An 11,975-nucleotide genomic window follows, 5' to 3' on the forward strand; every position below is an offset into this window, starting at 1 on the left:
GCATTTATTAAACAGTGTAATCAAATACCTCTATAATTAATATGTAATTTTAAAAGAATCATAGCAATCAAGATCCTAGTCATATGATGAATATGTTTAGGCTGTTGTTATCCGTTGTCATGTCAATACATGACTGTCCCACATGCAGCTGAAATGTCAGGAAAAAGCTGGCTCTGTGATATAGCTCAGTTCTTATCAGTATTGAGACTGAAAATAAACCAGAACATTCCAAAGCACTTACTGTTGTTAACAATGGCAATGAAGTTGCACACAGAACAATTTAGACACATTTCTGTTGGCTTTTGCTGTCAGGAAATCTGTTTCTTGCCCATATCAAGGTGGGAGTTTAAAAACTAGAACAACTAGAACAACCACTCAGATTGATTTCCAGGTAGATGAGAACTACCAGAGCATTTCTTCCTTTCAGCAAGGGAAAAAAAATGATTTTGTTTCATCAGCTCAGGATAACATAGATGTTTTCATATACATTCTTGGGAAAAGGCAAAGTACTTGACAGTCTATATCAAGGTACCAATATGTGCTTATGAAGGATAACTTCTGAGAAGCTAAAATCTGGAGCATAAGTGAAGATACTGGAACTCGGAATAGATCTGAATTGGAGTAGGAGTAGAATTTACTCCTAGAAGCAAAGAACAGCTTATCACTGATTCAATGAGATGAATGTAGTCTCCTATAACATCCTCAATAGAATGGTTCAAGCCATCTGGTGAATATACATCTGCTAAAATAGTTTTTAAAAATAATCTTTTAAAATGAACAGTCCTGTGAGTAGATCCAGTCTCTTAGCTCTTTGCCTGATTGTGAATCCTTGAATCAAGAATAGAACTCAAGAAAGGTCCACTCAAGAATAGAACTTTCCTGCAGAGAGGTTAGGCCTCATGCACTCAGTGTGTCTTGCAAAATAAATGCCAGTCCAGAGTCCAGGAGAGAGCTGGCAGCAAAGGGAATGCTGCTAAGAAAACATTAGAATTGCCATGGTACAGCTGCTAAAAGGTCCTTCTAATTTCCTGTATCGGGGGGTACATTTGCTTTGGTTATTTCAGGGAGATGAAAGGAAACTTATTCGTACTCTAAGACGGAAAAAAAGGAGCTACGTAACTGTGTTAGTCTTGAATATGAAGAGCCTGGGTACGGTGTTGCGGGCAAAGCATCACACTAATACCATGCTTTGGTTTTCCTTTTGGATAGATAGGACTTGTGCCAAATGCAATACACAACGTAAACATACCCTTGAATTCTTCCATTACAGGTTCAAGGAACCTTTATACTTCTCCAGTCCTACTAAATGCTTATCATTCTATTTTCTCTCAAGATAAGCACAACCTACGTAAGTTGTCTATTTAACAACTTAACATTATACTCTAAAAGAAAAGGTTCTTGGAGTTGATCTTGGTGACATACTTCCTATTTGCTTGTCAATATACTGATCACTTCTTCTATAGGATAGAAGAAAATTAAAATTTAGAGCTATCATTCAATATGGTATTGCCAGGTACTTCAAAGGAGGAACGTTATAGGTACCCTATTAACTGTAGAATAACCTGCTTCAGATTACCATTTTATCCTAATCCTTAGTTACTAGAGTTTGTTTTACATCTGCCACTAATACATTCCGTACTTTCTCCAGTTTTGATAGCATTAATCATTCTGACTGTGAACACACTAAATATTCACAGAAGAGCCAGTAGTTCTTTAAATTTACCAAATTCCTGACTTCCACAATTTATTTAGTGTTTGAGAAAAAGAGACCTCCATTTTAGCATTCTCCATCTCCAGATTATGCTGAACATCTCCTTCGTATCATGTCATGATTCTTTAGAAGGTGAGAAAATGGGTAACTCTAGTCTACCTTCTCTAACACTCTCCATTATCTTATATACAGTACCATATAAAGCCATTTCTTGTTGCTTTTGAAGAAACTATTTATCTCCCCAGGATTCTGTGTGGTACAGATTGATACAGAAGTTATTCTATTTTCCTTTATGATGTTTCTGTACTCCTAAATTCTTCCTTAAATCCCATTAGGCTGATAATTTCCTTACAAACTTTCTACTTCCAAAATGTTTCAGAATTCAGTATTCTTTAGATTTCTTCTCATCTAGAACATTCTTAGGTCTCTGATTTTCACTTTTTCCAAACTTGTTTGTAAGGTTTACTTCCTTTTGCTGAAGGATACTTCCTTTGGTAATTTCCCTGATTTGCAAATAATAGTGGCTTTTCACTTTACTCTTTTATTTTTGGAATTATTGAGAGGTTAACAAAGTTTAAAGTTATTATTCTATAAGTAACTTTGAAGATTTGTTTTCTTGGCTGGTTACTTGGTTTGAACCAAGTCACACAGCAAAGAGGATGGAATTAGTGATGAACTTATTCTGTCTTCTCTCCAAGAAGAGAAGTGTAATTAGAAGTATGAGATGAGTCATGGGCACATGACTGAATAATTCTGGAAGTTATATAGAAAGACTTGAAGTATTGATCATTTGGAGATATTCTCTGAGAAGACGTTTCATATCCTTCATGGACAGACTTCACCTAAGCATATGGGATACCAGCTTGCAATCCAAGCTGGCAGAATGAATAAAAAGAACTTGAAATTGAGAGATGGGAAAAGAGTCTGTGGAAGAACCATTACATTTCTTAATTTAACACCAAGGGCAGGGGGAATTTTGGCTTCAGGAAGGTAGTGGCAACAAATATGGAAAATAGGAGCTCAATGACTGGGGAGTTCAACTGCAGTAGTAATAAAAAATAGCCATAGTCAGAAATAGAACACCAGGAACCTATGCAACAAAATAGGGGATCTGAAATCAATGAGAAATTAAAACCAAACTTCATGGAAATAATACTTGTTATAATGGGATTGCACCAGCGATCAGAGAAGATAAATATTAGCTGAAAGATGCATAATCTTCATAAAAAAATACTATGATATCCTCATAATCTAGTAAAAGCCAAAATTACTTTGGGAGAAGAGTTTTCATAGAATCATAGAATAGTTAGGGTTGGAAACGACCTTGAGATCATCAAGTTCCAACCCCCCTGCCATGGGCAGGGACACCCCACACTAAACCATGTCCCCCTAAGGCTCTGCCCAACCTGGCCTTGAACACCGCCAGGGAACAAGCATTCACAACCTCCCTGGGCAACCCATTCCAGTGCCTCACCAACCTCTCAGTAAAGAATTTCTTCCTTAGATCCAATCTAAACTTCCCCTGTTTAAGTTTGAACCCGTTACCCCTTGTCCTGTCACTACAGTCCCTGATGAACAGTCCCTCCCCAGCATCCTTGTAGGCCCCCTTCAGATACTGGAAGGCTGCTAGGAGGTCTCCATGCAGCCTTCTCTTCTCCAGGCTGAACAGCCCCAACTTTCTCAGCCTGTCTCCATATGGGAGGTGCTCCAGTCCCCTGATCATCCCCGTGGCCCTCCTCTGGACTTGTTCCAACAGTTCCATGTCCTTTTTATGTTGAGGACAGCAGAACTGCACACAATACTCCAAGTGAGGTCTCACAAGAGCAGAGTAGAGGGGCAGGATCATCTCCTTCCACCTGCTGGTCACGCTCCTTTTGATGCAGCCCAGGATACAGTTGGCTTTCTGGGCTGCGAGCGCACACTGAAGCAGGCTCACGTTAAGTTTCTCATCGATCAACACCCCCAAGTCCTTTTCCGCAGGGCTGCTCTGAATCTCTTCTCTGCCCAACCTGTAGCTGTGCCAAAGACACATTGTTTAAAGACAATGTTATGTTCAGGCTTGTATATAGAAACCTGCAGTAAGATATTATCTCTGTTTTAACAGGGAAATACTAATGGAAACAATTTAATGATGGGACATTGTAGCTCCTTACATGCAAAGGAGATTATAAAGACACTAATGGCTGTTGAGTTCTGGACATATATCCAGTAGATTTCTCAATACAGACTCTATTTGTCAACATACCCTGGCTTTGTTTTGACAAAGAACAGAGACATTCCTGAAGAGACTGTCATAGAAAATAAGGATGTACTGAAAGCAGATGATACTATTTAATTTAAATTAAATGGAAGAATAAACAAACCAGACATAATTTAGAAGAGGTTTTGAACACTTTGATAAATAAAAGAAGCTAATTAGGAAAGTTAAATGAACTGTATTGAGGAGCTTAGGGACTTAAATGAGGAATAAGCTTGGCATTTCTTCATATTAAAGATAGAAAAATATTCTCTGGAACTTACATCCAAAGAGAGGGACAAGAAAACCTCAAAAAAACAAAGTTCCTGATCTAACCAGAGAAAAAGTTGTCTTGGCAAGGATACCGGTGGCAAGAAATGAGGCTACAAGGAACCAGGAGAGATATGTCCACAAAAGAAAACTTCTAGAAAAAAGAAAACTGAATAAAGGGGGAAGTGACAAAACCCCTAAACTTCATTGGCTTTGCAAAGACTTCTAAAATTAACCAAATGCCTTTTAACCACATTAGCAAAATTAAAAAGGAATGAGGAGTTACTGGGGAAGGAGCAATCTGAAATCAGCTTAAAATGGCTGCTGGTCTTAAGAAAGATTTTGCTACAGTTTTTAATAAGGACAATAATGTTGGGGACAAAGCAGGCTGGCAAGTGAGAAACTGACATATCTGCAATAACTTAAAAGGACCTGTAAAAAGGTCTCTGGTTCTCTAGTCCTCACTGCCAGTAGGGATGTGCTAATTTCTCTTAGGCTGTGTGGCACAGAGCTTGGCTCCCACATGCAGAGTTTTGCCATGACTCACCTGCAGTTTTGGTGCTCTCACACTTTACTACTCATTCCTTCATTCTTGCTATGGCGCTGGCACAACTGCTGTTTCTTTTCGCATGAATGGTGCTAGCAATAAATCAGAAAAATAATTAGTCAGGGAGTAATGACAAAACTAAAAAAGTGTTGCCACCTCTGGAAGATTAATTTCCCTACCATAGAGTATGCGCTTCGGATTGTATTTAAGGTGGCAAATCAGCTGCAAAGGGAAAATGTATTGAGAAATCTTCTGGCTTCTTAATTGTAGAGACAAGGCCACAGAAAAAAAATTGGAAGAAAATTAAAATTAAAGATGCAGGTAAAGACAAATGGAATAAAATTCAATGTAAGCTTATACAAAGTGCCTGTACCAAGTAATCTGATCATCTTTATTAAATAAAAGCTGGACTCGGATGTTCTGTACTTGGGAGGTTGCTCTAAACTGATCCAGCCTTGGAAGCACATATGCTAGGATACCACACACGATCTGTTGCACCACTGTCTGGATGATGATGACAGAAAATTTTTGGACCAAAGGGAGATAACCTACATTGAACTAATTCTGTCTGGTTCAGAAGTATTATGTCACAAAACACAAAGAGAACTAATGAAATTTTGTGATAATGCAAAGTTGAGAGCCCGCACTGATATGGGGAAATGTCAAGATCTATTTTTCCTTAAGGACTAAAAGAGCAGAAGGTGGATAGTGTATAACAGCATGAGGGGTGAGGTCAGGTACTGAAAGAATAACAATTGTGTGGACTGAAAAGACAAGAAAAAGAAGAGCTGCAGTAGCAAATGACTGCACCAAGAGAAGTCATCTACATGATTCTATCTCACTAAAAGAAAATGTGGCTTCCACATATAACAAGTCTATTTTGTCCATCCAGGGAAAGACAGAACAGAATTGAATATTATTTTTCTTGAAGTTATTGGTGTTACTTCACCTGCATTACTATGAACAGTTCAGTTTTCTCTTGTCCAAGAGAGATTAATTCAGCTGGGATAATTCAGCTGGGATCTAACTGAAAGGCCTAAAACAAGCAGGGAAATTATGAGCCTTGTTAATAACAGGGAACTAAAAGCATTTGGCTTGTTCACCATGGAAAAACAAAGGTTGAGAGATAAATATGTGTTGATTCTTCATTAATATATCACAAGAGTTCTTACCAGATAGATAAATGATCCATCCAAGTTAAATGACAATTATAGGCCTACAAATAAAAATATCAACTATACATTAGCAACAAAGAAGTATGAAGTTCAAATAAAAAAATGTTTGAACCACATTATTATTACAAAAGTATAGGAGAGCTTTATTTTAAGTGAAGTTCAATAAACTTCTGTGAATGTTGAAGTAATGTTCCCATGTTCCACTTCTTAATACTAAGCAGCTTCAAGGCTCAATCCTGAACATGAGAGAGAACATGAAGGCCAAACACACAGTCCCAGGGCTGAGAATTCCACAGATCCAGGGTTCAAGAAGTCAGAAGTACAAAAGCTGAAACCATAACAGTGGGATCTCATGCTCTGCTCCTCAAAATATATTCTTGTCAGCACCACTACTGATACTAAAAGACAATTACACTGAGTGGTTTCCAGACCCAGGAAACATATGGAACATTTCAGTTGTATCAGTAATGATTTTTCTTTTTCTCTCAGTCTTATTTGGATCAATAGGATCAGTTGGCTGCGAGGTGGAGGAAAATACGTACACTTAAAAATGCAAGTTGACATGTTACTAGAAGAATGACATAATTCTGACTTTATATGTTGACTTCTTCTCACCCAAACATAGGTGACTACGTTGAGGTAGTCCCTCTTGATTCTCTTTGGTTTTAGTGAAGAGGAATAAACACTTTCATGGGTTGAATCATGTCATCCTAACGTAGGTGTCAAAAGTAAGTTAGATTAACTACTCCCTGAAAATGCTTATTTTTCTCAATTGATTATAAAGGGAGCCCAAGGGAAAACGCTCAGAAACAGCTATCTCCCCTGTAGAGTTCTAAGAGATGAATTCCACCTCAGGAGACAGCTGTCATCTATCCCAGTGGAGAGGAATAAAGGAGAAAAAGAGAACTGATGTGGCCAAGGAGATGAAGAATAAGTGAAACCAGGGTATAGCAATGGAGAAAACATACCATTAGCTATATTACAGAGATGTGGAGTAAAGGTTATGGGAAGGGAAATAGCATGGAAAAAGACTACTAGACTTGGTTATATTGCCCAACATGTTTAGTTAGGAAACAGACAAATGCTTTGTTACAATTCTATGTGCAGGAATGTTTTATGTTGTACAGATGTACATACAAGAAGTATTGCCCATCTCTATAGCCACGCTCAAATTAGATAGAAGCAAACATACAAACACAGCCATGTTCTTACTGGTAAAACAGAAAACAACCAAAACCATGAATTTTGATATAATTTGTGTTGCAACAGCACATTGCCAATGGAAATCAGGGTCTCATCCTGCTGTGTTAGCTGTTACACATAGAAAGGAAAATAGTGGATAGAGTGAAAAGTGTTGATGCAATGCATTAAAAAGATCACTTTCAGCATTCTTTGGCAGTGCACAAAGGTTAACATTAAACCTTCTGACTAAAGTTAAAGGACCTCAAGTCCTCACTGGTCTTTAAAATCATATTGAGTTAACGTGACTAATTCTCACCTGTCACCTGATTTTATGCTGGCTTTAAGGCAAATGAAATACAAATAGTTTCCTTTATCTCCCACTTGTGGGAGATGCCCCACCTTCTGAAATGCGTCCTACCTAGTTCTTACCCCAGCCCATAATGTTATGCTTATAGCTATGGCTATATAAATGTATCCTGAAAAATCCTAAAAGCATCTAGTGGTTTTGATTGACTTGATGCACCTTCAGGATACTTGATCATCCGGTAGTGGTTGTTGAGTACATGTAAACTTCAGAACTTCAAAAGTTTAGCACTTTAAAAGCTGTCTTCAACTGGGCATACTCATTTGAAGACATCCAAAATCAATAGTTGCTTTTGAAAATTCATACCACATTTGACATTTCAAATAGAAAGACAGGCTAATTTATTTTATCATTTAGATATATAAAGTTTTATTTAATTTTATACTGTGTTGGACAAAGTTACATCCCAGAATAGAAATTTTGAAGTCATTAATTTCTGTAAATGGAATCATTTTTAGAAATCAGAAAATTGCTCAGTCTCTCACAGAAAGACTGGGTGCAGTTGTGCAAGAAGACAAGCATGTTGATTCATACCAATTAGGCTATGCATTACTTGGAAGAACCTTCACAAATCTTCCCCTCCCCCTCCAAAAACAAATTTAGATGTGGGAAAGAGGCTTCTATATGCTATGAAACAATCCCTCCATCGGAAGGCTGGCAAAATTCCCACTGTTTGAGGAATGAATGAGCAATCTTTAAAAGCACTAATCTTACCAATTTGCCATTTCTCTTCTGCTGGGCTTAATAGTTACCAGCATAAAGGCTAATGGGTTATTTTATTTCACTCCGTTCTTGTGCCTCTCATTATATAACAGCATTAAAATAGATTTACTTCTGATCGTGCTTTAATTTTAAGGAGAGTGATGCATAATTACATTGTTTGCAATTATCAGATTTCTCTGTAAAGCTTAGCTCAGAATAGTGTTGATAAATCCTGGAAACATGCAAAGCCCTGTTTTGCTTTCTTAAGGGAAAATTATTGTTTGTACTAGAGAAGTGGGCAGAGCTCCTTAATTTATTCCTCGTACACCTGTGGCTTATTTGAAGTCCCAAACTCTCATCCAAGAAAATCTCTCATTAGCTTCTTCAAGGAGAACTGACTGCTCATGGTGCTATAGCTCTTCCTTTTTAATTTGGTCATCTAGACCTTGTCACAACCATTCCACTAGCTTCATCTTGTTCCTCTTTGACACCCCTTATTACAAGTCTAGCTCTTTTCATGCTATAGTTCCTCACTATTTCACTTTCTACCACATCCACTTCTCCTATGAGTACAAACACGTTGTTTCGGGTTTGCTCAGAAAAGAATCCCTGTAAGTCCACCTCCCTGTCCATCCTCTTTATCCTTATCAGCCTTATCAGAGGCTAAGGGCTCCCAAATGCTACCTTGGCTCCCCACCACCTCCCTATTCCCTCCTTCACTCCACCCACATCAGTTTGCATTTCTCTTCCACTCTGCTCCCTTCTTATGAAAAATACTTCTGTGGACATTTACCAAACTACCCTTTCAAGCTTCAACCCCAAGAGTCATCTCTCCCTGATGCAAAACTAAGAAATGGCAATTTAAATAGTATTTAAGTTTAGGAAGATTATTCAGAAGGAACTCCCTGCTATTCTTCACGGTCCTCATCAAAGATGAATAGATCCTAGGGTCAGTGACAGCACATTAAGAATGTTCCTAGCAGGAGATCAATTAATAGATATTTCAATTAGGCAAGACCACCACGTGTTATTTCAACAGCCTTAGGACGCCACAGAGCAGTTTGATCGGCATCTTGAAACATTCACTTTGAGGCACTACTCCTCCAGTCCAAACTCTCCCCTCTGCTGCCGTTTGAACCAAGGAAACGGCTCAGATAAGAGCCCCACTCCGCCTCCCTTTCTTCCTGGACGGAATTTGGTTCCTCAGGCTGATCGCGCTCTCCAGCGACAACCGGTTCCCTTGGCGCTCGCCTCCGAAGCCCAGGAGCGAATTCCTCCGGGAACCCGCCTTTCCCCTACCGGGGGGCTCTGGTAACCCACATGGGTCCCGAGAGTCGGAGGTCCCCCCTCCTCCCGCTGTGCCAAGCGGAGCTGAGGGCTCCGGCTCCCGGATGTGCCGCCTTCCCCAGCTCGAACCGAGAAAGGCTTTACCGACCCGTGTAGGGCTCTGCTGCTCTCGTTAGCGCCTTGGTCCCTCGAATGTGCAGCCCAGGCACAAGTCAGAGGACTGTGCCTCTCACCGCTCCTTCCCCGTTTCTCCCCAAATCCCACTTGCAACTGCCCTCAAGCTGGTAGCTGCCCCGTGGGGTGCGATCGCTCACCCCCACGGATTTGTGACCCGCCGGCATCCCTGGCGTGCAGTGAGGCGTGTAATGACTAGGGAGAGGAAGTCCCATCCCTTTATCACAGTATCACAGTATGTTAGAGATTGGAAGGGACCTCAAAAGATCATCTAGTCCAATCCCCCTGCCAGAGCAGGAACACCTAGATAAGGTTACAAAATATATTATAAAATATATTATAAACTGCTTCTGTTCTTAAGTATGATTTAATTTAAAACAAGGGCGAACAAGTGCCTTCTACTAACTGCCAGTTAGCTGGAGCTAGTCACTGCGCGGGAAACACGAAACCCTGCGCTCTTTAAGCGACACACGCACACACACACAGAAAACCCAACCCAAAACAAACGAACAAGAATCACCCGGGAAAATAAAGTTCTCCCCCGTCTCCTCTGGGGAGGAAGCAGCCCCCTGCCTTCGGATGCGGAGCTGTGCCGGTACGACTCGGAGCCCGCTGGCTTCAAGCTCAGGGGACGTTGTGTCTCGGACTATTCTCATCTCTCAGCAAAGTTTATTACCCCGACCTGCTTGCGCATCGCAAAACGCTGGCGTTCAGGAAACGAAGCAGCAGCAGCTTCGGGAACTGTTTGGTGCTATGAGAACCTTAGTAGATACACCACTATTTCGGAGACAGCACATTACACTGCAGCCGTATCCAGCACCAGCCGAGCGCGGGGACGCGGGCAGCACCCGCCGAGCTCCGTGCATTAGATAAGAGTCAGCGGCATCAGCGGGACGGAGCGAGGGGGGAAAGCATCCCACGCGACGGGACAGCCGGGAAACGGAGCACAGGATGGCCGGGAGGCAGATCCGAGAAAGTGGTGCTGAATACAGGGTTTTGTAGCTTGACGCATGTGTAACCAGCCCATCAAAGATGAGAAGGTAAAGCAAATAAGTTTAGCAACTAAAAAACGCAGAGCCACATTACAGCACACAAATAAAAACTAAAGACACGGTTCAAGGGAAACACCCCCTTTATTTGCTGCTTTCTGGTTGAAGGATATTCGGTGAGGAGTAAAGACAATTTTGTGAAAGACTACCGTAAACTCCGATGAACAGCGGGCTGCGCCACTTTCCCACACAATCACAGCATCCTCAGAAGTATCTTAAGTAAGTTTTAAAGTTCCTTCTTTCTTCCTCCAACCGCGCTCTTTGCCTCCGGGACTTCAATCGGATTGCACAGATTCCCCTCATCAGTAGCTCCACAGAGACTCCCGGTGGCTCGTTAAGAGCCATTAGCGACCTGCACTCCCCATTCAGAGCTGGGGCAGGGCAAAAGGGCAGCGTGCTAGGAAGTACCTTAAGTGCTGAGCGCTCGGAGGGCCCGCACCCACAGCGGAGCACTCTCTGGTCGGGAAGGCCTCCTGAAGCAGGGCTCAGGATGCTCTTTACCACTCAGGTGACGGACTCGAGCCCTTCCTTACCTGCGTTCCGGAGCTTGCGGTTCTTGAAGACGGAGACGATGACTAGCAGGTTGCCCAAGATGTCCACCACGGTGGTGAAGATCAGCACACTGGAGAGCGCCGTCACCACCCAGGCTGGCCGCGGGGCTCCCCCCGCCGCCTCCTCCTCCTCCCGCTCCGCCAGGCCGAAGCGGGCTCTCCCGCCCGGGTCGCAGCAGTTCCTCAGGGACCCATTCTCCAGCATCGCCGCTTCCCGCTCCCGGCGCGGCCGCCCCGCTGACTGGGCGCGCGGTGAGGCGGGAACGCTTTTAACAGCCGCGCCGAGCGCGCTGCCCCACCCGCTCCCCCGCGGGGCTGTGGGCGGGGCTAGCGCTGCGGCCCCTCCCACCGCAGGCGGTATGGGAGAGCCCAGGGGCGCGCACTTCGCCTTGGCTCCGCCTCCTGGGTGGCCGGTGTCTGTTGGCGGGAGCGGCGCCCCTCACGGTGAGGTGGGGCCTGGCCGGCGGGAGGTGCTGAGGGCCGGACCACGGGCAACGGAGTCCGCAGTGCTGTGTGATCCCCGGTGGCAGCGGGAGAGCCGCGAAGAGCGGCGAAAGGCCGGGCAGTGGGAGCGGCGGCGGGGTCCCTCTCTTTCAGTGCTGCTCCTGGTAGCTTTCCGCCTCCCTTCCCGCCTGTGGCCCGCTGTGGGCGTCCAAAGGGGTTCTTCTGATTCATTTCTGCCTTTAGTCCGTGCGATAGACACAAAAGGTTTAAAGGTCTCACACTT

General features: G+C 42.7%; 1 protein-coding gene across 1 annotated transcript in view; it reads right to left on the bottom strand.

The window, feature by feature from the left end:
* MTNR1B (melatonin receptor 1B) overlaps positions 1-11,453 on the bottom strand; it is a gene marked incomplete at both ends in the record, with an annotated part of 28,283 nt that extends 16,830 nt beyond the window's left edge. Inside the window, one exon of the mRNA XM_080612755.1 lies at positions 11,231-11,453. Within this exon, the coding sequence (XP_080468881.1) occupies positions 11,231-11,453 (223 nt within the window). The remainder of the gene's footprint in view (positions 1-11,230) is intronic.
* Positions 11,454-11,975: the final 522 nt, after the last annotated feature.

This window comes from Psittacula echo (genome assembly GCF_963264785.1).
Source record: "Psittacula echo genome assembly, chromosome: 3".
NCBI classification, from domain to species: domain Eukaryota; kingdom Metazoa; phylum Chordata; class Aves; order Psittaciformes; family Psittacidae; genus Psittacula; species Psittacula echo.